General features: G+C 40.0%; 1 protein-coding gene across 1 annotated transcript in view; it reads right to left on the bottom strand.

The window, feature by feature from the left end:
• The window catches only part of MYO3B (myosin IIIB), a 399,691-nt gene that overhangs the window by 130,660 nt on the left and 241,060 nt on the right, over positions 1–27,971 (bottom strand). The window contains exons 26-28 of the mRNA XM_077751146.1: positions 7,998–8,109; positions 6,896–7,058; positions 5,452–5,532 (exon numbers count right to left, since the gene is read on the bottom strand). Of these exons, the coding sequence (XP_077607272.1) occupies positions 5,452–5,532; positions 6,896–7,058; positions 7,998–8,109 (356 nt within the window). The remainder of the gene's footprint in view (positions 1–5,451; positions 5,533–6,895; positions 7,059–7,997; positions 8,110–27,971) is intronic.

The raw sequence follows: 27,971 nt of genomic DNA, 5'->3' as shown, positions 1-27,971 counted from the left end.
ATTTGTGTGAAATAACCAGGAATCTAAGAGACAGAAATGGAGTGAGTGAAGAAATAATGGGATAGAGAGAGACTGGCAAAACAGCAATAAAAGAAGAGGAATGATAGAGGGTGTACTACTCCTTCTGTTAGTTCAAAGTGGGCCTTTTCCTTCAATGGTACATTCACTTGACCTTCCTCTACTGTTTGGCTTGTGATCAATGATCTGCTTATACACAGCTTTGTCAGAATGAAAAATATCTACTGTGATCATTTTTACCTTCAAGAAACATGGGGTATTTCAATGTAAATCCTCAGCTATATTTTATAATGATTTTGGCTCTTTGTATTACACTGAAGTTTTACAGAATTTCTTCCCAATACACGTTGGCATAATATAGAGTACCTGATTTATACAAACCCACCTCCCTAGGGGACAGGATATTTTATGGCCCTCTGTATTGGAGAATGAAAATTTGATGCCCAAAATCAAATCCCATCATTTACCATGGTAGCTCCAGCATGAAGTAGATACTTAACAATTAGTGAAGGAAGAAAGAAATTTCCAAATGTAAAATATAGTTGCACACCTAGGGATATTTCCAGAAATCTCATTCTAGAAAATTACTACGACCACCCAGTCACTGCCAATTCACCAACAGTGCTAAAGGAACCAACCTTTTTTTTTTTTTTTTACATTTTTTTATTTATTATTGAGAGACAGAGAGAGAGAGGGCGTGAACGGGGCAGGGGCAGAGAGAGGAGGAGACACAGAATCCAAAGCAGGCTCCAGGCTCTGAGCTGTCAGCACAGAGCCTGACACGGGGCTTGAACGTACAAATCATGAGATCATGACCTGAGCTGAAGTTGGATGCTTAACCGACTGAGCCACCCCGGCACCCCAGGAATCAACATTTTAAAGTTAGAAAAGGCTAGGAGGAGGCCTTACTCTGAAAAAGGTTTAGTTCGGCCAGTTTTGAATACTAAAAATTTCGTTTTGTTATGAAGTAGGGTCAAGTTTCTAAAAGTAGTTAAACAGGCTCTGATAGACTGTTGTCTTAAAATGTGTCCAGGTGTGCTGGAACCTATCTGGACATGATGCTTGCTTTCCCTTCTGGAAGCAGCATTTAAAGCAACTCTCATTGGCCAGTGTCACACGATGCACCCAGCGGTTCCAGCTGAAGCCAGTTTAAACGCCTGTTCAGGGGCGCCTGGATGGCTGAGTGGATTAAGCGTTCCACTCTTGATTTTGGCTCAGGTCATGATCTTATGGCTAGTGAGATGAAGACCTACATCAGGCTCTGCACCAAGGGCACAAAGCCTGCTTGGGATTCTCTCTCTGCCCCTCCCCTACTAGCATGTTCTCTCTCTCTCTCTCAAAAATAAATAAATAAAACTTTAAAAAATAAAATAAATTGCCTGTTCATAGGCTCAAGGAAGCCTAACCTTGGCAGAGTCATGGCTGACGCTCCAGAAAGCAGTCTCCCCAAAAGGCATCAGAAGGAGAAACGGCCATCATTTATCTGTGTTGTTGGAAGGGCCAAGGAGGGGAGTAAGTAGGAAGCTGATCAGAGGACAGTGAAAGGGAAAACAATTTCCACTGCACTGAAGCAATTAGATGAAAATATGCTGTAAACCAATGGGCTCTTCCTGCTTCTGGGGGGTGGGGGGAGAGTTGGAGTGGGGGCTGGAAGAGCCTACTCCTTCCGGAGACACTCTTTGAAATTCTGCTCCCAGCCCCTCGGGCTCCACTGTCACCTACTTGAGGCATTTCCCCTCCAAGATGGGAGGCCCACCACTTTGCACTCATTTAAAAACCAGATCTCGAATTAGAGGAGCAATTTTAAAGCCAGTGCTTTCAAAAACTTAAAAGAATGATATTGTAGACCTTTTATGAATCCTCTACAGGTTGTGTGTTTTGATAGTATTTACTGAGGAATGTGTGCATTTTTATTTGACTAAATCTAGTTATATCCAATTTCTGACACTTAAGCGTTCATAAAAAAAAATAGATTAGTAAGGGAATGACATTTAACTATTACTTTTTACTTAGAACACCCCATCTATCTGAAAACTAATACATGCAATCTTATCTTTCTGATTTAAAAAGTATTGTAATTTAAAATTTTTTGGTATTTAGAAGAATGTTTCCCATTGGCAAAAGCCTCTTATTAGCGTTAACTAATAAAAACACACAAAGCATGCCATTTCNATTTCTCCCCCCCCCCCCCCCCAAAAAAAAAAAAAAAAAAAAAAAGGTGGGGGGGATGATGATAAACTATACTTTTGCTTGGGATCCCTAGCTCTTTCTTCCCGAGATCCCTCACATCTCATAAAGGCCCTTTGTTGTCGGTACAATGTTATACACTTAGGAAATTGAGGCGTATGTACCTAGGGTATTTTTTTCGTTTGTTTTCTCTTCCAGCATTTGATCACTGACTGGTGAACTGTTTGGGCCCACAGAGATCTCTAGACCACCAGCTCATGTATTTGAAAGGCATCTGTTTATTTTGAAAATGCAAATGTGGCCTACCTCAAAGACTGACAAGCAAGAAATGACCCACTGAGCAAGGGGAGAGGTTTCCAATCTGGAGCCCTGTCCCTCCCTCTACCATACCGAGATCACTCGCTGTCAAAACCACTTAAACAAGCTCCAGGAATCTGAGTGAAGGGCCCACAATTAAAAATAACAGGCTTGTGTGTGTGTGTGTGTGTGTGTGTGTCCTTCCCTCCTTCCAAGAATTAGCCAGGCAGATCATTTCTCACCTAGTGTAAAGTAATGATGAGGTCAGTTACAAAAGGACTCTGCACCTTTGAAATGGTGGCTCCTAGACCGAGGGCTGCCTGGAGGAGGGCCCTATAACAGGGACACTGGCCTCTAGTAGCAGCCCAGTCCTGGGGACGGATTCTCCGAGAAAGCCCAGGAAGGTTAATACCCCGACTTTGATCTCTGTCAAGGCATACCAGCAAGAATTAATTTACATTTCAGATGAAAAAGGTTGACAGCATGAAAAGGCATCTTGTTTCTGGTATGTGAATGTGCCGTAATAGATCGGGAATTCTGAAAGGAAGTTCTGAGGAAGCTAAAGGGATAAGCTGTGCGGCTGCTTTTATTGGGAAGGAGATGAAAGGCAAACAAATTTCAATATGCGCTGCTCTGTAGCAACATGTAGGCCAAATGCTTCCTAAATTTCAAGGGCTGCTCTTTTAAAAATATATAACATATCTTTGCAACACTACAAAAAAAAAAATGCTATGGGCCAGAACTTGGAATACAAAGAAACACATTCCATAGAATCTAAATTTCCAATGAAATGATTTGTTGAAAAAAAAAATTACAGAATAAGTTTCAAAAACAATCAGAATGGCTGTTCTATGATAACATCCCTAAGTCACTTCCCTGCAGGCTTCACAAGTAAGGGAACCACTACGTCTGGGCGCTTGTTCCGCCCAGGAATATTCTCGTGGGGTGAAGAAGAGCTTGTAATAAGAAGATTATGTTTTGAGAAGAACACACCCGAAAACAGAGAAGTCAGAAGGAGTTGCTTTGCTTTTTAGATCAACACAACCATGCCTTCCGATATAAAGATACAGAAAACACTCTCAAGTAAAAAGAACTCCCAACACAACTGCAAATGCAATCACCCTCTCCATGCATCTTTCTGCTGACACAAAACCAGCACCTTGATGCCTGTGTTGGCTGAAGGCAAAGGGACTCTGCCTGCCACACGACTTCTAAGAGGGAGAGGTGGCTCGAGTCCCACTCTGAACGTCTTCATGTCTGCCCAAGCCTCTGGAGGGAGACTCGGTTAATGGAAGTTCCTGATGCCACCTGATAAGGAGGAACACTAGTTGCCGGGCTACAAAAAAGGGGTGCCTGCAAAGCTTTAAAACAAAGAAATACCTTAAAGACGTATTCTCTCCAGTGCCACTAAACAAGATCATCCTTCCGTGGTACCTACCGCACAGGTACTCTACTGGAAATATGCAATCATGACTGGCCTGATATGGTGATGAAGCAAACCTGTCTGTGTTTTCATGCAGACCTTACTCAGCAATAACAGAGTGCAAACAGGGAAGCCTCCGAAGATCATTTTCAGACACGGAAAATCTGATTTATGATCCTACAACCTGTACTCAGTGGATCAACGATAGATAACTCAAAGGTTGTATTTTAAAACATATGTTGGGCTTTGGGCCAAGCTGCAAGATCCCAAATCAGTCGAGGAGACTGTGGGGGTGGAGGAGGGTGTGGTGTGGTGAGTGGAGGTGGGCAACAGGGAGCAAATGCACTTTGAGTTGTCTTTCTTAAGCTGCAACTTCAATTGCATCCTTCTTCCTGAACTCTTTGAAGTCGTAGAGCTTAAAATTCCTAGGGGATGGTGTTAAAAGTTACACATTTGCATTTAAATGACACCCCTTTCCTTCCAAATATTTTTTTTTTCTGAATGAAGATGTCTGGCCTCAAAGGTGGCCTAAGAGAGTTCTGAGAAGCGTCCTTGGAGCCAGGTCTGGACAGGGACCATCTCAAAAACGGTGCAGCTGTTTTACTTAGGAGTTTGGTTCAAGGCAACAGGCTCTATCCTTTGAGCCTGTAGAGTCCACTGGACTAGCCCCTTCTCTCTCATTCTGTCTCTACTGTCAGAGTTCCAAGCATGCTCTGGAGCCTACTTCTTCCAGAGCCTCAATCAGGTTATACAGCTTTCAAATGACGATGGAAACCCAGCCTGGCAGCCGCCATGAATATTACCATTTGCAGAAGAACAGAGCCACCCGGGAGCCAGGGAGAGGTCAGATGAGCCAGGAACCAGAGCTCAGAGTACTCATGCGGCCAGGCAAAGCTGAGCCACAGCTTACCCCAGGGTGGGGGCAGGACACAGAAGATGCCCCTAGCCACATACAGGCCAGGGCGTGGGAAATTCCATTTGCCGGGGAAGTCCCTGAGCTGTTCTTATTGCTGTGATGCTGAAAGATGGGTCTTGCATATAATCAGAGAAGTTCCAAGGTTATTAGGCACCTTCCATACTTAACCACACTTTAGCCAGTGCTCTCGTTTCACAGACGACGGCCGCGTGACTCCCAGAAGGAAAGGAATTTGTTCAGTTGGCAGTATGTGAAGTTGACTGTGTCCAATCTGCCTGCGTTCAACTGCTGACTCTGCTCCTGACTAGCCATGTGACCGTGGACAAGTTACTTCGCTTCTCCGTGCCACAGTTGCCCTCTCGGTAAACCAGGACCTTGAGAGCACTTACTGCGTGCATCTCTCCACACGCATGGCAGGCAGTGAGTGGCCACTGTTAGCCCTGCCATCGTCACGCAGGGCTGTGTCAGAACAAGGACTAGAACCCCCACAAGGACTTTACCTCTTATTCCGGTGCTCCTGAATTCGTAACCTTTCAGCCTTCCTAAGCTCATATGAACTTAATCACGGAATATTTTCAAGTGGACGCTATGAAAATGATGTTTTAATTACCTGCTTGAATAGGAACCGCAGACTCACTCCTTCTGTTGCTTATTTTCTTAAATTTCCTCCGAGCATCATATCCTCTCCAGGCTAAAAATATAAAACCATGTGCTGGGAATGACATTAATTTAAGAACGTGCCAGAGAATTGATATAAGCTGTTTTCCCTCCAATCTACTACCCCTCTACTCCTCCCTCCCGCTTTCTCACTGAACAAAATAAGCAGAGATACGTGAGCGATGCTGGGGGAGAGAGGCCTCTCTGTACTCTTAGCTCGGCCTCCAAGTTGCTTCTCAGAAGGAGTTATTTTTACTCAGGCAGTGAGTTTCCAGAACACTCTGGATTCTACTTATGAATCACTTGGGACCTCCATCTCAGCTGAGGTGGTTCCCTGTCATCCCAACCCGCAGAGGAAGCTCCATTTTCAGGACTTGGGGGTAGTTTGTTGTGATGGTGGGAACGAACTGTTCCGGAACAGCCTGACCTGTCCAGTTTTTTTATTCGGGGCAAGGGAGAGGTATGAACATGAAATTTGAAGGAGTGAAAAATAACAATGGGAGTCAAGGGGAATAGCACGACACATGCATCTGGGGAGGGTGAACCACATGCCAAGAGCTGCTTCAGGAGAAGAAAATAGACGGCAGAAAGGCAAAAGGCAAGGAAATGGATGCGGATAAGAGAAAGGAAATCCCTGGGGGTGTGCTGGCTCCTGTAGAAAGACTGGGGCATTCAGCTGCCTACCAGGGCATGGCCACCTCGCCCTTCTGTCCCTCCCATTAGTATCACAGCCTTCTGTGGTGCTGAGTGTGGTCATGAAGTCCAGAGAGGACGACGTGATTCTGAGTTATGAGGACATGAGGGAAACTGTCCACTGTGTACAAGATCTGACGCTTTCATGCCCACTCATCAACAGTGCAGGAGCTCGGATGCTGTTTGTAACACAAATGACACACACATACATGTGCAAAGAGACACTGGATGGGCGTGGCGTATGAGAGGGCCTAGTGATTTATTCTCTAGGTTGAAAAGCTTTGCCTGTGCTAGAAAAGCCTTTGGGAAATGGCATTAGTGATTCTGATGCTGAGAACAGGGTGATGGGCCTCAGGTGTGTAGTACACATCAGTCATCTGGGAGAAGGGGCACATGCCTGTGTGATCTGGGTTTTCCCTCGGCCGCTTCACACCACCTCTACCTTGCCACTCATCACGGTGTGTTGTGATGGCTTGTTTGCTTATGTGGAGGTGAGAGACCACAGCAGTCTTGCTCGTGGCTAGATTCCCAGCATCTAGCACAGGGCCTAGACTGCAACAGGCACTCAATAAATATTTGCTGAAGCAAGAAGAAAGGAAGGAAGAAGGGAAGGGAAGGTAGGAGAAAAAGAAGCAGCCACTGAGAAAAGCAATAGGAGAGCAGCCTCAGTACCTGATGAAATGCCAAGACTCAGGACCATTTACCTGACTGGATGGCAATGGCCCCCTTCTCTCTCTTCTCTCTGACTCGTCTGTATCTCCTGGCTCCAAGCCACCCCTTGGCATATGCCTGCAGCACAACCACTCTGCCTATGACTTCTCGTAGCAGCAAATTCAACTGCTCGACGTGGTAGTATTTGAGAAAAACCTGAAATGAGATATTACTTTTAGCATTACATATGGGCTCCTAAACAGAGATCCAGTCTACTCAAGAGTATTATTAATAAAAATACTAAAACCATTATCTAAATAAAGTTTACAGTGACTTGTTTTATGCTAATATTACTGACTGCTTGGGAGTAAACACATTCTTTTCCCTTCTAAGGTTGAGCCAATTCTTGATTATTAATGTGAACAGTGAGATTAATGGGGTTTAGGAGATCCTAAATGTTCTCCAAATCTGCTTCATATCTGCCAGGAGTTCTATATTCTCAATTTGATTTTTACTATCTATCTCCACAGCCCTTGATGGAGGCACTAACCACCAGAACTGACCCATGGCCAGTAGTGGACGTTTGGGAGAAGGACGTACAGGGCCCACAGTGATCTAAGTCCCGCTGAGGAGCAACTGTGTGGTCAGGCTGCCACTAGCTTTGTAGGACAATTCAGAATGGGTCACGAAAACCTGGGATGCAGCGACAGGATGTTCCAAATGAAAAGCTATACACATTGAGACTACTAATCAGGGTGCACAGTAAAAAAACACAACAAGAGTCTAATGAAAAATGGACAAAACTGTAAAAGATACTTATTATGGTCACTAATAAGATTTGTCTATTTCCACGAGGTGCTGGGATAAGCAGCATTTAAATTAGAGGGACATTTTTAAATGAGCTCAACGTTCTCATTCTAGAAATATTACAGGGTTCTCTCAAATTACAAGTTGAATGGGAGGCAAAGCCTCCTCTTCTTGTCCAGAGGCCCAAGGACCGCTCCTGACCCAGGATCAGCAAAGATCACCGTTAGGCTGGGGTCTTGCCTGCTAAGCTGCACAGCTTACAGAGCCAGTCATATCACTGGGGACAAGAGACAAAGGTACACAGTAGAGCATCACAGGTGACAGTGTGAACAATAAGGAGAGAACTACCTTTGTTTTTCCCAGCACCCAGTGATCTAATCTGGACTTTTCCAAGATAGCAACACAGCTCTCTTTGCTAGCAACAGGTGTTTCATGGGATTTGAATGCTAAGTAGTAATACCTACAAAATAAAAAAGTAAAATAAAACATTTTTAGTTATCGTTTGATATAGTACAGTAGATATACTCTGGACCCACTGTCGTGCTTTGGTTTTTGACAGTAAATATTTCTTGAGCACAAATAAAAGCATACTAGGTAGTGAGAGGTATACAACTTATGCTTATTAACTTAGCTCTTACTTGCTTTTAAATTTTCTGCTACATGTATTTCCCTTTTAATATTGCTTTATAATTCATATTCAGTGGAATACTTAGCATCTTTTGCATGGAAAATCAAAGTAGCTAATCCGTTAAGAAAACTGAAGTTCAGCGAGCTCTTCTAGGGAAAGTCATTATTTTAAATGTTAGCATTATTCTAATATAATTTGTAATCCCACTGTATAAATTCTGACTCTGCCTTGAAATGTCCTCTCTGAAGCAATTTGTAGATAGCAAAAATGATCATAGCCTAATACTACTGAATCAGTCAGCTGAGGTCCCATGTCTCTCTAAAGGTACAGAGTAGGCATTTTTTTTAATACAATCACCAAAACCACATTTGTCTTCCTAAATTACTCATTTTAATTAACTTCCATACTTTCTGGATGGATTCAAAGAACACCCACAAAAGGGTTTTATCCCTCTCCATTTCTTTATTCTCCCCACCCAAATACACACACACACACACACACACACACACACACACAGGAATATTTTATCCTTTTAGAACACCTTACCTTAGTTTTTCTTTAAAAATTTTCCAAGGATCTTTTCTCTGCTCTTTGCTGCCATCTATAATTAAATTCAACCCCTTAGAACTTTAATTTCCTTGTCAAAGGATTTTCCTGCCAGTCCTCAGACAAGGTTGATCTGTTATTTTGGGAATTACTATACGTTTAAATATAGGGCAGTTTTTACTTTTTAAGAAAAAGTGCCCAAATGTAAAATATGACCCTTTTTCTTGCCAAATTTTCCACATCTTTCTGTTTATGGAAAAATAAACATACCTGATTAGCACTTGGATCATTTAACTTTATCTTTGTGCTACAAGACTGTTTTACAAGTTAGGATATAATGCTGAATTTGCTGGAAAAAATTTGCATTCAGAGATCCTGGGGATATTTCCAAGGCTCTGAGCCGCTGTTTCTACTACTGGGAAGGAGAGGCAGTGCTCTCACAGAACCCCTGAATGGTGGTCAGGACCATGCTAGGTCATTTAGCCAAGTCCAGAAACCTGCTCATAGAAGATGTTTTCTGGGGCCACGTGGGAGGAGGGACAGCTGGGAACCAGGCTTAGGGTGACAGGGGCAGCTCATGGCATTAGCACATTAGCTTTAGTTTCTCAAGGACTATAGTTTCAGTCATGGCTTCTCTGACCAGGCTCCAGCCAAAGCAAAGGACTGTGTGCTGGAATACATAGGGATGGTGGGAACAGATGGCAAATCTGTGTGGGTGAATGTGTAGGGAAAGCTGAAGTACAAACAGCTTATGGTATAGGAGTCAGTGGTAAAACCAGGATTTCCGACACTCTTTCCATTAGGCCTGGCCATTTATAACATAAACAACTCTGGCTTTAATCTGCCCAGGCTTAATACCACTAATGATGATGTATTTAAGGAGAATCTAATGAATGATCGGTCCATGCGAGATATGAGAAGAATGTAAGGTATGTTCCAGCTCTCCAATCAAGGATTTATATTTGTTTTCCAGGCATCTATAGATGGTTCCTAGCAGTTTCTAATTTTCAAATAGGCAGAATGAATCCTGAACTAGCATAAATATTAGAACGTAATTTTGATTTCTGGTCCTTCGACCCAATCTCTTAATTTATTATGATGATAATATTCATATTTGGCTTGGCTCAGAAAGGGATGGGTAACAGTACTGCAAAGAAGTGAAGGTTTCAAAAAAATACTGAAAAAACATATAAGTGATATGTCTGTAGTAATCAGGTCAGATAAGTACAATGTATTTCCTCCATGGAATGATTTTGGATTCTGGTAGGTACCATGGTAAAAAAGCACTCTGGCTGAGCTCCTGTGCACTTCAATATAAGGACAAAACAGAAAGGAGGCAATATAAAAAATTTGTCCACAAGAGGGGTCTTTTATGGGAAGATTTATTCCATATACCCTTCCTGAAATGAGCAGGAGATATGCAATTACAAAACAGTAAGTGTAAAGATCCTAAGGGTCTGGGTACTTGGGAGCATTAAGACCAGTTCTGCCCTGAACTACGTCTTGTAGGTAGAATTTATCTCTCAGACTGGAGTCTGAACACTGTGTTAAGAGTAAGAGAATCTCTGTTGGTTAACTGTAAATCACTTACTTCTCTGTACCTGAATTCCCACAGGTGGGAATGGGAACCAGATAAATGGTTCTAAACTCTTTTTTGGGGTAGTGGGTAGGGGCAGGAATCTAGGAAATCTGGTAAAAGGTATCCATATTTCTTCTTAGGAAAATGTTCTTAATGCATCTCATACAAAGTCAAAAGGGCCACATGGCTCCTGTTGGCCCAAGTACTAAAGAGCCCTTTCCTGCTTTAGAACTCTATGGAAAGTGTTTTGACCTTATATTGAAGGTCTCATCTCATTAAAACATATATGCTGTTAAAATAGTAAATATCCAGTTGAAAAATATTTCTTCTCAAATATGTTATTTAGTTTTCTGCCTAAAATGGTATATGGAATGAAGACTCTTTAAGGAAGAGTTTTTAAATATAACAGGCTAAGCAGTTTGTAAAGTATTAGTAAAAGTTACAGGCAATTGGAGATACATCCTCCTGTGTTTATATTATACAATCATAAGCTGGAAGTATCTGTAAGGTACTAGGATATATTAGTTTTCTACTGCTACACAACAAATTACTCTAAAATTTAATGTCTTAGAACAGACATTTGTCATCATACAGTTTGTCAGGGCCTGGAATTTAGGAGCAGTTTACCTGGGCAATTCTGGCCCAGGGTCTCTCATGAGATTACAGTCAAGATCCCGGCCAGGGGTGCAGTCATCTACAGGCTTGCCTAGGGCCATGTGATTTATTTTCAAGGTGGTGCACTCACATGGCTGATGGTAGAAAACCTCAGTTCCCTACTGTCTGTTGGCAGGAGGCCTCAGTTCCCTCCCACACGGGCCTCTTCAGAGGACAGCCTGAGAATCTTTATAACATAGAAAATGGTTCCCCTCAGAAGCAGGGGTCCCAGAGAGACTGAGAGAGAACCCCTAATGCCTTTAATGACCAAGGCCTAGAAGTGACATTCCATCACTTCTTTCATCTTCTATGCAATTAGAAACAAGTCATGTAAGACCAGACCATATTCAATGAGACAGAAATTAAGTTCTACCTCTTGAAGGTAAGATTATCAAGTAATTTATGGATATGTTTTTAAACCAGCACAAAGAATCTCTCTAGATCATTAAATATCTTCCTGACATAGAAAACTATTCTTGGTGAGATGAAATGACTAGTCCAAAAGGACAGCAAGTAAATGACAAAGGCTAAGATTATTATTTAAGTCTCTGAACCTCCATGTAACTGGTTTAAAAAAAAAAAAAGCAGTATGAAACCAGCTAATAAAGTTTAGGCCTTTTAAAATGTTTTTTATTTATTTTTTAAGAGAGCATGAGCAGGCAAGGGGCAGAAAGAGAGGAGAACAGAGTATCTGAAGTGGGCTCTGTGCTGACAGGCTGGCAGCAGCGAGCCTGATGTGGGGCTCGAACTCACGAACCATAAGATCACAACCTGAGCCAAAGTCTGATGCTCAACCAACTGAACCATCCAGATGACCCTAAAGTTTAGTTTTTAATTTAAGAGGGAGAAACGAGAGACCATTTCTCACCAGACGGTATTGATAAAAAATAAATAAAGAAAAAAGTTTCTACATAAAAAAAATTGAACATTTAGGAAGAATTGGTCTTTTTTAGTTTCATTGTCTATTTAGGTACAATGGTTTTTTCATACTATAACCATGCTCTCTACAGAGCTATGCCCAACAAAAGCTATTTTTAGGAATGTAGGTGTATCTGCCACCAAACCAATGGTGGTACATTTCTTAGGCTGACCTCCACAGCCTATTTGACCTGTTTAATTTGAAGAATCGTACCTTTAAGGCAAAAGGGGACTTTTATTTTTCTTCATTTCTCCTTTCTTACACTCTTCAGTGCAGGCTGATAAAGTCTTCGGTAAGACAGAATAAAGAAACAGAGACTATTAAATACACCAAAGCTGTCCTAGGAGAGCTGGTCCATCTCAGTAAGAGGAAGGCATTGAATCTTGTTTGTGTTCCACTTAGGAAAGTGTGAGACGTATGTCTAAGAAGCCTTAATGACCAAAATTGTCCTTCCAGGGTGGAGCCAGGAACAAAGCCTATAAAATCCCCAAGAACTTCTAGGCTTCCCACAGAGGAAGCAGGATCCTCCAGGATTTATAGTCCTGAAGGGACTATAAAGAAGGAGTGAAGATGGAAAGTGTCCCCGGACTTCATTCAAGATGAGCTCTGGGTCTATTGAAAGAAACCTTAATTGCAAAGAAAAGAACAGAAATATTTAGAAATTTTGGAATTTTTGCATGTTCCAAATCAGATGCCAGTGAGGTTATTTTCTTTTTTGTAAAGAGCTAGACTTGAGCTCTTCCAGACACAATATGGGCAGAACTGAGGGCTTACATTTGAGCAATCATATTCCAAAGCCTACCACCAATGCTGGAGACACTAAGGCTGCTAGAGTAGGTAGGACAGAGTACTAGTAGAGAGTTACAAAGAACCCTGGACATCTGTGGACAGTCTTGCAGGTATTCAGCAGAGTAATGATTAGCACACGTATGGGAGGAAAGTACTCAAGGCTGGGCAAAGAACCATCTAAGAAGACTAGAGGGAATAGTGCCTGCTGCTTACAGAGAGCTGAGAATAGTGCCTGTTCCTACCAGCCAGATGGATCAACCTCATAATTCATAAGACGATGGATAGAGGACTCAGTAGTGTCTTGCTTCAGAAGGGTCTTGCTTCAGTAGTGGGGAAATATTAGTCCTAAACACAGTTCTAACAGATCTTAAAAAACAAGATCCAAGGAGCATCTGGGCGGTTCAGCTGGTTACACGTCCGACTTTGGCTCAGGTCATGATCTCATAGCTCAAGAGTTCAAGCCCCGCACTGGGCTGGCTCTGCGCTGACAGCTCAGAGCTTGGAGCCTGTTTCAGATTCTGTGTCTCCCTCTCTCTGTCCCTCCCCTGTTCATGCGCTCTCTCTCTCAAAAAGAAACATTTAAAAATGTTTAAAAAAAAAAAAGATCCAATAAGCTGAAACTGTTTCCAACTATAGGCATACCTCAGAGATACTTACGGGTTCTGTTCCAGATTGCTGCAATAAAGTGACTATCTTAAAAAAGGGAGTCAAATCAACTTTTTGGTTTCAGAGTTCATATGAAAGTTATAGACCATTATTATGTGGTCTATTAAGTGTGTAATAGCATTATGTTTAAAAAAATACATACCTTAATTTAAGATACTGTATTGCTAAAAACAATGTTAACCATCATCTGAGCATTCAATGAGTTGTGATCACTGATCACAGATAACCATAACAAATATAATAATAATGAAAAATGTGAAAGATTGTGAGAACTACCAAACTGTGATGCAGTGATACAAAGTGAGCAAATGCTGCTGGAATGGTGCCAATAGACTTAAACTTGATGCAGGGTTGCCACAAGCCTTCAATTTGTAAGAAACGCAGTAGCTTAAAGTGCAATAAAGTAAATTGTAATAAAACAAAGTATGTCTGTAATTTAACTGCATCCCAGAACAAAGCGCAAAGATTTTTATAGGGATACAAAAATATCCAGCACCCCAAAAGATTAAAATGACAATGTCTGGTATCCAGTCAAAGATCATNGCTCGAACCCACGAACCGCGAGATCATGACCTAAGCGAAAGTCGGACGCTTAACCGACTAAGCCACCCAGGCGCCCCCAAAGCGCAAAGATTTTTATAGGGATACAAAAATATCCAGCACCCCAAAAGGTTAAAATGACAATGTCTGGTATCCAGTCAAAGATCATCAGGCACGCAGGAAAATGTGACCCATAATGAGGAAAAAGTCAACTAACTGAAATGGATCCAGAAGTAACACAGATAATAAAATTAACAGAGAAGAACATTAAAACACTTATTTTAACTGTATTCCATATGTTCAAAAAGTTAAATGGATTCAGAGAGATACAAAAAAGACCCAACTAGAGTTCTTGGAAATGAAAACACTAATGTCTGAAATTAAAACACTCACACACACACACACACACACACACACAGACTAGAATTAGCAGGAAATGATACATTGCAGGAAAAAAATTACTAAACTCGAAGACATGGCAATAGAAACTATATAAAATGAAACAAAAAAATAATTAAAAAATAAAAGTACATTCATGAACTATGGGACAGCTTTAAGCAGCCTCATACACGAAACTAGAGTCCTAAAGAGTAGACAAAAGAAGGTACAGAAAAAGTATTTGAAGAAATTATGGCCCAAAATTTTCCAAATTTGATGAGAACTAGAAACTAACAGATCTAAGTCCAAGCACACAGACAAAACAACTTGAAGAAAACTACACCAAATATTATTATCAAATTGTTCAAAAAAAAGTCATAAAGGGAAAATCTTAAAAGCAACCCCAAAAAAAGACAAGTTATAATACAGAGGAACAAAGATAAATATGCCATTAGAGTCCTCAACAGAAACAATGCAAGTGAGAAGACAATGGAGCAAAATCTTTAAAGAACTGAAAGAAAAATAATTCTATACTCAGTGAAAATATCTTTCAAAAACAAAGACAAAATAAAGAATTTTTCAGACACACAAAAGCTGAAAGAAGTCATCACCATATGATCTGCATTATAAGAAGTGTTAAATGAAATACTGTAGGAAGAAAGAAAATAATACCAGATGGAAATATGCATCTATATAAAAGAAAAAACTAAAGAGTGCTATAAGATAACTATGTTGTTAAATATTTAAGATATTTTTTATTATTAAATCTTTTGAAAATATACTTAACTATTAAACAAAATTGATAACAATGTTTCATGAGTTTATAACATCTGGGTAAGTGTAACTTATGACTGACAACATAATATAAACAGCATAAACACAACAAGAGCATAAATGCCAGAAGGAGGGATATTGAAGCAAACTATTATTCTAATTATATTCTATACCATATATTCTAAACACAAAGCCATTTGTGAAGTGATATAATACTGCTTGAAGTAGGTTAGCGTAAGTTAAAGATGTATATTATAAATCAGAAAGCAACCCCCAAGTAATAAGAGAGCAACAGTTAATAGGTCAACAAAGAAGATAAAATGAAACCATATAAGATACTCAATAAACCCAAAAGAATTAGAAGAAGGGAACAGGGAACACAGGAGACAAATGTTTTTGAGAAATGGATAGCAAAATGATAGACTGGACCTAGCCAAACAAATGTTAAATGCAAATATTCAAAACAACACAATTTTAAGGCAGAAATTCTCAGACTGAATAAAAAACAAAAGTGTAACTATATGCTGCTTACAAAAAATACACAAATATAAAGACACAAGTTAAAAGTAAAAGAGAAAGATATGCCATGCTAACACTCATCAAGTTAAAACTATAGTAACTGACTATATTATAACATCAAACAAAGTAGATTTCAGAGCAAAAAATATTACCAAGGATAAAGATATTTATTTCATGGTGACAAAAAGGTCAACCCATCAAAAGAACTTAAGAGTCCTAAGTATATCTGCACCTAATACATGAAGCTAAAACTGGTTTGCAGGGAGAAACAGAAAAATCCACAATTATCCTTAAAGAGTTCAATACCCTCCCCAATAATTGTTAGAACAAGTAGGCAAAAAAAATATAATAATAGTAATAGTCAAGGATACAGAAGGAGTGAACAACCAACTTGACCTACTAGAAATGTCTAGAACATTCCAGGCAGCAAGAACAGAATATATATTCTTTTCAACTGTGTATAGAAACCTTTGCCACCATAGGACATATCTGGGCCATAAAATGTGACTTAACAAATTAAGTGATCAAGTCATATAAAGCACGCTCTCTGATGACAATAGAATTAAATTAAAAATCAACAACAGGAAGATATCTGGAAAATCCCCAAATTCTTATGAACAGGTCAAAGAATAAATCAAAAGAGAAATTAAAAAGTACTCTTGATCAAATGAAAATGAAAACAGTCTCTCAAAACTTATGGGAAACTGCTAAAGTAGTACTTAGAAAATTATATCATCAAACACCTATAATAGAAAAAAAGAACATTCTCTCAAATATATGACCTCAGCCTCTACCATAAATTAGACAAAGAGCAAATTAAGCCCAAAGTAAGCAGAAGAAAAGTCACAATAAATATCAGAGTGAAAAATCAATGAAACAGAAAACAAACAATGAATTAAACTAAAAGCAGTTCTTTGAGGAGGGAGGTTAATAAAATTGGTAATCCTCTAGCTATATAGATTGGGGGTGGGGGGAAGAAGAAAAGAAAGAAGATACAAATTATATAATACCACATAATTTGTGACATTCTGTAGACTTCATAAATATTAAAAGGACAATAACGAACAACTTTACGCATGTTAATAAGCTAAAAGAAAAAAAAGAAAAAGACATGCCCTTAATAAATGAGGAAAAGCATTTGACAAAACCAAACATCTAATGCTATTTAAAAAAAAAAACACACCCAAAAAAAAAAACCCCACAGATGTGCCTGGGTGGCTCAGTTGGTTGAACAACAGACTCTTGATTTTGGCTCAGGTCATGATCTCATGGTTGGTGGGTTGGAGCCCTGTGTTGCTACTTGGGATTCTCTCTCCCTCTCTCTGTCCTTCCCTTGCTTGTACTCTTTCTCTCTCTCTCAAAATAAATAAACACTTTAAAAAAAAAAACAAAACCAAAACTCTTCTCAATAGATTTATACAAAAAGAGAACTTCCTCAACCTCAATCATCACGTTAAACCTAACATATTTAATGGTGAATGGCTGAAGACTTATTCCCCAAAGATTAGGAAAAAGGCAAGGATGTCCACTCTCACAACTTCCGTTCCACATTGTACCAGAGATTCTAGCCATTGTACCAGACAAAGAAAGAGAAGGCATCTGTATCTAAAGCTAATAGAACTGGGGTGCCTGGGTGGTTCAGTTGGTTAAACGTCCGGCTTTGGCTCAGGTCATGATCTCATGGTTTGTGAGTTCGAGCCCCGCATCCGGCTCTGTGCTGACAGCTCAGAGCCTGGAGCCTGCTTCAGATTCTGTGTCTTCCTCTCTCTCTGTCCCTCCCTTGCTCTTGCTCTGTTCTCTCTCAAAAATAAATAAACATTAAAGAAATTAAAATGAATAGAACTGGGGAGCCTGCGTGGCTCACTCAGTTGAGCATCTAACTTCGGCTCAGGTTATGATCTGATGGTTTGTGGGTTTGAGCCCCGTGTCGGGTTCTGTGCTGACAACTCAGAGCCTGGAGTCTGCTTCAGATTCTGTGTCTCCTTCTCCTTCTCTGCCCCTCTACCACTCACACTCTGTCTCTTTCTCTCTAAAACAAACAAACATTAAAAAAAAAATTTAATGAATAGAACTGTTTTAACTTGAAAAGGACATAATTGTCTATGTAGAAAATCCAATGGCATCTACAAAAAAGCTCTATCAGAACTAATAAGCGAGTTTAGCAGACTTATAAGATAAAAATCAATATATAAAAATTATTGTATTTCTATATACAATTAGAAATAAAAATTTTTTAAATATCATTTATAATAGCATTAAAGATATGAAATAGGGATAAACCTAAGAATAAATGTGCAATACCTGTACACTGAAAACTACAAAATATTGGCTAAGAAAAATTAAAGACAACCTAAATAAGTGGAAAAAGATGCTACGTTTGTAAGTTCGAAAAATTAATATTGTTAATATTTGAGTAAAGCAGACTAGCCTCCATAATGTGGCTGGGCCTCATCCAATCTGTGGAAAGCCTTATGAGGAAAGACTGTGCTCCCTTGAGGAGGAAGAAGTACCATCTCCAGGCTGCCTTTGGGCACAAGACCACAACATCAATTCCCACTGGGATTTAGAGCCTGGTAGCCTACCCTGCAGCTTTCTGACTTGTCAGCCTCCAAAGTTACATAAGCCAATTCCTTAAAATAAATCTCTCAGTACACACACACACACACACACACACACACACACACACACACACAAATTGATTCTGTTTCTATTGAGAACCCTTATACAGTTCCGGCTCTCTTTTGCCTTGGTTTAGACACACTGAGTAGAGTCAGAGCCAACCTTGGTGACACATTTCCCAAAATTTTGCAGGTTGTTTTATAGTAACTTCCTTTCTTCTCTATCATTTCTTCTCCCTTTGTTGCTCAAATTTCCAAGTTTCCCACAGATGCTGGGGCTTCTGTACTGCCCCCTGGGGATCTAGAACACCCCAATCCAGCTATTCTTCCTCCTGTTCACAAACAGATCTGCCCTGTCCTCAGTCAAAACCCTCTATGCCTGGGCCTTCCCACAGGGCCATCTGTGGGAGGTACTGGCTTGCTCGTTGAATAAACATTTAGATCCTGAAGGGAACTTAGAGTCATAAATTTAAAAAAAAATTTTTTTTTTTTTAAAGAGAAAGCCAGATAGGAGGAATTGGCTTGAGGTCATAGATTAGTAAGTGGAGGCCCTGAGCTTACCCATGTCTTCTAACTCCAAGTTCAGGATCCTTCACATTCGTCTAACCCACATCTACTCTTAGCTCTTCCTGTATACAGTGGTAGTATCTTTGACTCTCTAACAAGGATCTATGATACGCCAGCACTTTGCAGCTCTTTGGAACTTTTTCTACTGCAATCTGGAATATTGGGCTTTTGACCTTGGAGAAGTGTTGATTTCCTACATCTGAATACCAGCTGTCGGGTGCTCCTTGACACAAGCGTGAGGGATCTAAACACTATTCTCTGGACTAGTGTATCAGTGAAGCATTGTTGTTTCAATGGGAAACTATGTACACCAGCCTTAGCATACTCTTCTGGGTTGCTGGATTCTAGCCCTGTTTATCCTTTGTGAGGTAGTTTGCAACTCTTTCTAAATTATAGGTAATTGATAGATACATAAATTCCGTCCAGTCTGGTGATGATTTGAATTGACTTCCCACTGTGGGAAATCTAGTTTTGCCTCCATGTGCAATTCACCTCAACATTCTTTTACTTCATACAAGCCTGTGCTGTTTTGACTTTTCTTTTGAACTGATGATATCTGATTCCCCCATATCATACGAATAAAATAAATTTTTTAAACACATTCATCTTTACATCTGTATGTGAGTCATGATGTTACCTTCTTCTGAAAATTATCTTTTAATAAGGGAAGAAAGAAATACAAAAATCTAGGCTGTAGACATTTGACCCAAAGGAGAACATACAGGCAGGTTGAGGCAGGAAGTCATCACACACAGGTAGACTCAGCGCTTCTGAGCAATCCTAAAAGATCTAGTGGGTTCAGAAATACTGCCACTTTTGTAATTAATAACCTCTAGAAGTACACCCATTGGATAGTGTAATATGTTCATGTTGGAGTTTACTAAAAAAGTCTGTTTCCAAAGTGATGACACAGACACATACCTCACCAGTAGAGCCCAAGAGTCTTGTTACTCTCTATCCATGTCAATCCAAGGAATTATCAGACTTGCTAATTACTGCCAAAATAGGTACCAAATGACATTTAATTGTGGCTTTTCCTTAATATGCATTTCCTTAATTACTAATGAGGCTTAACTTTTCCTTTTGTTTTCACTGAAGTCCTCTGACAATGAACAGTATATGCAATGAATCATATCTTTATGTTTTCCTAATGATTACCTATGCTCTTGGAAGGGGAGAGGAGAGAGAGTACAAACAAGCCAGCTAAGAGTTATCTATTGTAGATAAAAATAATATAAGCATTGGAGATTGCTTACATTTTTGTAACACCTCACATTTAAAACTTGCACTTCTCACCTTGGTCATTCTGCTCCTACATTTTTACATTGTTTGGAAAGGATCTGCTTCTTTTTTTTTTTTTTTTAATGTTTTCTTTATTTCTAGGAGAGAGAGAGAGACAGCCTGAGCAGGGGAGGGTCAGAGAGAGAGGGAGTCACAGACTGAAACAGGCTCCAGGCTCTGACCTGGCAGTCAGCACAGAGCCCGACGCGGGGCTCGAACCCACGAACCACGAGATCATGACCTAAGCGAAAGTCGGACGCTTAACTGACTAAGCCACCCAGGCGCCCCGGATCTGCTTCTTTTAAAGATGCTTTTGAAATCCCAACCCATAATAAATGAGCCCTGCTTTGACTCATCCTTCCGGTTTGAGTTTTGTACCCAAAGGCATGCAAAACATCTGTACGACTAAAAGAAGATTTGCCACAGCTTTAAGTCCATAGTGAGATTTTTTTTTTAAAGGTTAATTATACAAACATTTTTATTCTTTTTTTTTTCTAAAAACCTTAAGCAAATACTTTTCCTTGTGATGGGTCAGTCATTCTCTATAGTTTCACTTTCTAAATTGAAATGGCTTTTCTTTCCCATTCTCCTCATTTGTTCATTAAATAAAACTTTATTTAGGATCAACTGATTGCCAGGTACTGATGGAAGTGCTGGGGTATCATAAGGGAGCAAGACAGACAACTCCCCTGCCCTCAGGAAGCTTATATTCTAGTTGGTGAGGCAAATACTAAGCAAGTACCTAAAGAACATCATTTTGGGTAGGGATAAATGCTATAAAGAACAGTAAGTCAGGATGGGGGAGGGAGTTGATGGATATATTTTGTAGTGTATTTTGACAGGTAGCCCTTAGCAGCCAGGATAGTGAGGGAACTCAAACCATGTCATATAAGGAGCTGTTAAAGCATTGAGCTTAGACCAAAAAAACTTAACTGGGTCTTATAAGAAAGGAAAAAAAGATTTCCTAGACCCTGAGTCTTTGACTAGATCTAAAAATTAGACTACTAAAGACACGTTAGCAGTAAAAAGGATATACATTTATTTAAGAGAAGGTTTACATGACACAGGAGCCTTCCTAAGGAAAGAAGATCTGAAGAAATTAAATCAGAGTGTTTTTATGCTGGATTTGATGAAGTGTGGAAAGTCATGGAAAGAGGTGAGGTGAAGAGTATGAGCCAACTGTGGGAAACTGGGGTCATGCAGATCCCTCTCTGTGTCCACTCTCTTCAGAGATATGGATGCTTCTTTCCTTTTGGTAAAGGGAGGGCACCTCTCACATGAGGGTTATATGACCTGCTTCAGAGAACGGGCAGAAAATCCTTCCTGCTCATGCCATTTCTCAGATTCCGTCAGCTTGAAATGTTTAATATGCCAAGATGTCATATTTTGTCATAGCATGTCCTGAACCCCATTAGTCTCTTAAATGATGTCAGACCACCTGCACCAGATCTACTTGGAGATTTCATAAAAGATGTGGATTCCCAGGCCATACTCTAGACACAGAATCAGAATCTCCACAGTCGGCATTCAGGAATCTATATTTTAATAAGGACCTATGGCTATTCTGATGTACTGTAGAATTTGAGAACTGCTGACTCAGGGGAACATGATCATTGACTGTTATCAGTTAGAGAAGGAGCTGATTTGTTCTCTAAAGCCCAGAGTGTAGAACTGTGATGGATGCATAGTAACTTCTGAAAGATGCTTTTGGTCAAGGTTAGCAACAACAAGGTTGTGATCAGACATCTAAAAACACAAACTAGGTTGCCTCAAGAGTAAAAGAGTTAATTCCTAGACCTTGGAACTATTCAACGGGAAGTGGATCAACAAGGTCAAGAATACTGCCAAAGAAATTCTAGTTTTAGCTAAGTACTTGAACCAGACGGCCCACAACAAAGATGTAATGTTGACTTGTCTCTTGGGCAAAAGAATTACTTCTGTGATTCTAAGACTGATGTGTATCATCAGTACAATACTGTTACTGTGCTGAGTCATGGGTTATCATCATTATATTTGGACAAAGTGGAAGAATTAAAATTTCTCTAGGAAGTCTGTTTGGGGCTCTTGGAATTTTAACTACCATCTCTTTCACAGGACATTCTCCTCAACATACCTGAACAGTGAATGGCTCACAGAGTTGTCTCCTGGCCAGGGATAGCAGCAGCATCTAGAAACTTGCACACACAGCCCCCTACTAATCAAAAATGTAGCAAGTAGTGTTTTAACAAGGAGATTCTCATGCATGACAAAGTCAAAGAACCACTGACTTATTAGAGAAACAGAATCCCAGGGAAGTGCAGTGACTTGCCGACAGTGACACAATCTATCTGAGGAAAGAAACTAGCTCCCGTGTTTCTTCAACATCTTTTCTCTTTGTTAAGGCCAAATGGCTTTGTGGAGCACATCACTATCCCTTGGAAAGGTCAATTAATTGCTCAATTAATTCAATCCACCCTAAAAAAAATTCTCATACAAGTTGAATATATAGGATTGCTTGAGCATTGCTGGCAAGCAATTGGATACAATGTCAATATCCACCAGTAGAAAAATGGCTAAATGAATATTACCAATTGTAATGATGGAATTACAAAGGAATGCACTGGAGCTATGAAACAACATAGATTTATCTCTAGTACATATTGTTAAACAGAAAAGGAAATTGCCAAATAGTACAAAATAAGCGATTCAAGTTAGCTAAAAATGTGGAGTTTTTTCCCTTGATCTCTCTCTTCCCCCTTTGTGTTGTATATGCATGCATGTATGTATGTATTCTGAAAGGAGAACACTACTAAAAGAATAACAGTAACTACCTGGAGGGGGGAGCGGCGCGTGATGCATGCTGGATACTGAGAAATGGAATTCAGGAAACAGAGGGAAAGACTTAAGTCTCATATATAACATTTAAAACTTTTAGAGGAAAAGTTATTCACACATTATTTTTGCAATTCAAAGTTAATTTCAAACATAAGTAAAAATTATTATGGTTTAATTACAACATGCCTATATCCTGGTCAAAGAATTCTATATCTGCGAATCTGATTATTATCACTTCCATCTAAGTAGATATGTTCCCAATCAGACAGCAAAATGTATCAACCCTTTTCCTATTTAAAAATATTGCTTGAGGGGTCCTCAGTCAACAGCAGTGACCACCCAGACTGTCTACTCAGATATCCAAAATACAGAACAATTATCTGAACAATTCAACCCATATAAATAATGTTCTCTTAGGTTGATAATGGAGGGAACTGAGCTATTCTGGCTTGGATAATTTGATAATTACCCCCCAATTGCCCATTTCCCTTTAGTGTGTATGAAAATCCAGATTTAAGTTCTTTCTTATATTTACCATAAGCCTCTTTATTTTAATTTTTTCCCTTCATGTATGGCCTTCAGTAAAGACAGAACAGCTGGCTACCATCTGCTACCAAAAAAAAAAAAAAAAAAAAAGAGCCATTATATCCATTACATCCTTAGGGCGACTCCTAAATTTGGGCCATGGGATGAGAAGTCATGTTGATCTGTGCTATTAGATTGTGAAAGTCCTGAGATTGTAAATTCCTTCCAATTCATTATTATTACAGCACTCAGCACATATAATAGGTGCTTAATAGGGCACCTGAGTAGCTCAGTCAGTCAGTCATCTGACTGTTGATTTCCACTCGTGTCATAATCTCACAGTTGTGGGATTGAGGCCCTCATCAGGCTCTGCATTGAGTGTGAAGCCTGCTTAAGATTCTCTCTCCCCCCCTCTTTGCCCCTCCCCTGTTCATGCACATGCTCTCTCTCAAAATAAATAAATAAACATTTAAAAAATAGGTGCTTAATAAATGCTTCTGATGCTGCTGTTGCCTCCTCATAAGCTTTAAGAGGCCTCCAAAAGAAAAAAAAGACACTGATNCTCTCCTAGAAATAAATAAAACATTAAAAAAAAAATTTTTTTTAATAAAAAATAAAAAAAAATTTAAAAAAAAGACACTGAGAATTCAAGATTAAGGGTGAGTTTATTCACAAATTTGTAACAGAAAATTAAACTTTATTTTTTTAATTTATCCTTTTTATTTTTATTTATGTATTTGCTTGTGGTTTATTTATTTTTGAGAGAGAGACAGCATAGGAGGGGCATAAAGAGAGGGAGACAGAGAGAATCCTAAGCAGGATCCGCACTGTCAGTGCAGAACCTGATGTGGGCTCAGACTCTCAAACCATGAAATCATGACCCTGAGCTGAAACCAAGAGTCAGATGCTTAACCGACTGCTCCCAGAAAGTTAAACTCTAAACTGATTATTGTATTTTACAACTAGTAAAATTATTATTTTTTTTTTTTTATTGAATTCTACAGACTTATTTCATGGTGATTATTTGGGTTGTATTCAACTGTCTCCTTTACCTATTTTGAAGATAGACTTTGGAATCAGGTAGACTCTTATTTCATAGCCTGACTCCACAACACATTATTTGTGTGATTTCGAGCCCATTTCTTCATTTGTAAGGGTGAAATAATTGCTGTATTTGGAGGGCTAGTACCAGTGTTAAGTGAGATGATGTTTGTAAAGCACTAGCATGAAGCCTGCCATATGCAGGTGGTCAATAGATACCCCTCTCTCCCGTCCTCCTTCCCTTTCTTTGACAAAAATATAGTTTTCTTTCCCCTGACCCAAACGTATATGAAAAAGTAGCTGGCAATCTTTTCTCTGAGTCACCCCTAAACCATGGTGCTCAGGGGTGGGCACATATTTACTATGAATCAAACAGAACAGGAATGGGTAAGAAGTCAACTGTGGGTCAGCTGACGGACTGGGCAGTGGTTTCCCAGGGCACCATGTTAGGGGGATTCCAAGGCTGTGAAGGAAACGTGCTGTGGCTGAGGAGCCCGGTCCGCAGCTGGGGCTGGAGAGAGAAGCAGTGCTGACATGCCATCTCTGTGCCAGCTCTCCTCACATTCTCCTCCCTCTTCCACCTCCTCTCCTTTTCATTAATTATTTTCTGCATTCTTATTTGTCTTTGCTGCTTCATCATTATCATTATCTAACATAACACAGTCCCACTAAATTTGTTTTAAGGAACCCTTACGCAGGGACACAGTTTTAATTCAGCCACTGATTTTCATTGAGTAAGCTGGGTAGCCAACCCAAAGACCCAGAGCGGCAGCCCTTCTCAGCTGCATCGACACTGTCTAACACCTTCAAACATCTCTTTTCTTACTTTCCTTTGCTCTTTCTTCCTGCACTGTTCCACCACATGGCCATTGCCCACTGGGTTTCTCTGTCCTCATGGATTGTTTCCTATAACTGAATTAGCTCATGTGATAAACGATGATAGTCAGTTCATTTTGCAAGAGCTAAAAGAAAGTGCTGCGGGCTTAAAACTGCAAAGACACCTTTTCATGGCAATGGAATGAAAGGGTCCTCAGTATCTTGCGACCTTCTAATCAGGTGCTTCTGTACTTGCTAATCCTTAAACTACAGTCTTGAGGAAGAAGCTGGGTAGCATGGAATAAGAAATGAGTGGGCTGTGGGGAACTACAAATATCCAAATTCCCTCAGCCCCTTAGTCATTCAGTCACTCCCTCGTTCAATTAATAAACATCAGATTTCTTTTCTGTGACAAGCATCAATGATGTCTCTCTCATTTCCATTCCCGCTTCTTCCTGGCTAAAGGAACACTAGCTTTCCTTTGGGTGACAATGTTCCTAGCCCCAGTCCTATCCCCTACTTTCTAAGCCTCTCTCTGTCGTGAGGAATGATCACACAACTCTGTTGAGGCCAATGAGTTTGTGAAATACCTTCTGGGGAAATGTTTTATTTCCTAATAAAAGTGGGGCAAATGTGGCTGGCTTAATCATCTTGCCCTTTCTTCCTTTGAATGCAGACATGATGTCTGGAGAGGCAGCAGCCCCATGAGACTATAAGCCAACCCACACAGTAAAGATGGTAAAAGGAATGAAAGGAGGTCAGAAGGTGTCCAGGACCCCGATGACATCACTGAACACCTGAGCTTAGATTAAAAGTAGCTTACATCTCAATCTCTTTTTGTGAGAAACAAACAAAATTTTGCCAATGCTTTTCAATTAGGGCACAGTTTTGCCCCCAAGGGACGTTTGGCAATATCTGAAGATATTTTTTTGTATTGTCGTGACTCGGCAGTAGTGAGGAGGTTATTGGCATCTTAACACATAGAACCTTCAGGAGGAAGGTGACTGGGCTAGAGATCGAAAGGTGAGGAAGAGGTGGCCAGGTAAAAGACGTTCCACCAGAGAAAATAGGAGGTGTAAAGGCCAGCAATGCGCATGGGCCTAGAGGGTCCAAGGTTAGACTGATGGCAGTCTAGGGTGTGTGAGAGAGAATGGTGGGGAAAAAATAACAATAGTTGGCTGGTGCCTGCTATAGGAAGCCTTGTCCGCTGAGCTAAAGGCTTTGGGCTCTATCCTGTAGGCAATGAGGAACAGGCACGGAGTTTCATTCACAACAACAACATGGTTATCTTTATATTTTTAGCAACATAACTAGTGGCAGTGTAAGGGATTGTGTCCAGTAAACAGGCAGGGGTTGGGAAGACATGTTTGGAGGCTAGGCAAAAATTCAGTTGAGAGACTACCATTAGCATTCTGAGAAGTAGGGCAGGGAGTAGTCAAAAGGAGAGAATAAATGTTTAGGATGCTCTGTGTCACGTGTTCTTTTGTAATCCATCCAATGTGTGTTTTCTATTAACCTAATGATGCTGGAGACAAGAATGTGCCTTCTGTGTGTTCTCAGCACTTTGTATAGAACTTGCTATATAGGTAGGTCCTCATTATACATTTTCTCTTGAAAACAGGGAGGATATATTCATGACCAGGATCTAAGAAGCCCTGTAGGGGAGGGGCTAATCAAACATTATATCCACCACTTGGATTCAATAGAAACCACTCAGGAAAGAGCCTAAAGGAGTACGAAGTCAAGGGTCAAAGTCCAAATATAAAAGACTTGAAAATCAAGCTAAAATTTAAAAATGTCTGGATGGGCGTCACTCCAGACCCTTCACTGGCAAGAGTACCTGGATCTCAAAGGATTGCTCTAGAATACAAAAAAGTCAATTCACCATCTCTGGAGACGCCTTCAGGGAGGAGTTTTGTATGTCTTTTCCCTTAGAGTATTAAGAGTAAAGTGACAATAATAAAGCACCTTTGTTAAGGGGATGAAGGTTCAGAATCATTTGTTCCACATTTTCTGAGTACCTACTCTGTGCCAAGCATTCCATTAGAGGCGTGAATACACACATAAAGGCGGAGGCATGTAAATAATTAGGAGACATTTCTTATGAGGGCATCCTGGATTCTTCACAAATGTTCAGGAGTAACAACCATGTCCATAATCCTTGGCATTCATAAGGCTTCTCTGTAGCTGCTAGAGATTCTGCTACCACTTGGAAGGTGATTATAAAATCATGTAACTCATTCACAATTATTTTGTTTGACTTCTGGGAGCACCCAGTTTGACCATCTTTTCTATTTGACTTGTCTCTGAATTAATCTTAGCTATTTCTGAAATTAACACATGTACATGACAAAACTTTACCAACTTAGAGGCCAATTTTTATTTATTTATTATTCACATTTGTGAAGAATCCAGGATTCTTCTTATGGAGATCTCAAAGAGTCCTAGGATTATAGCATACAAACGTCCACATTAAAGATAAGTAATCCTTCTTAGGTGGAAATTCCCTATATCGTTGGGTGCAAAACTGTGATGTCCTGAGTCAGGGGAGTAAATGTCATTCTGTTTAATCGTCATCAGATGTCATCATCAGATGTTGATTTAACAACTGTTATGAATTGGATCCTGGGAGATACAGTTCTCCCTCTTGTAAGCTTGAGTGTGGGAA

The sequence above is a fragment of the Crocuta crocuta genome, unplaced genomic scaffold (assembly GCF_008692635.1).
Source record: "Crocuta crocuta isolate KB4526 unplaced genomic scaffold, BGI_CrCroc_1.0 scaffold219, whole genome shotgun sequence".
Classification (NCBI taxonomy): Eukaryota; Metazoa; Chordata; class Mammalia; order Carnivora; family Hyaenidae; genus Crocuta; species Crocuta crocuta.
The sequence above is the reverse complement of the archived record's forward strand: the minus strand, read 5'-3'. Positions and strand labels throughout refer to the sequence as shown.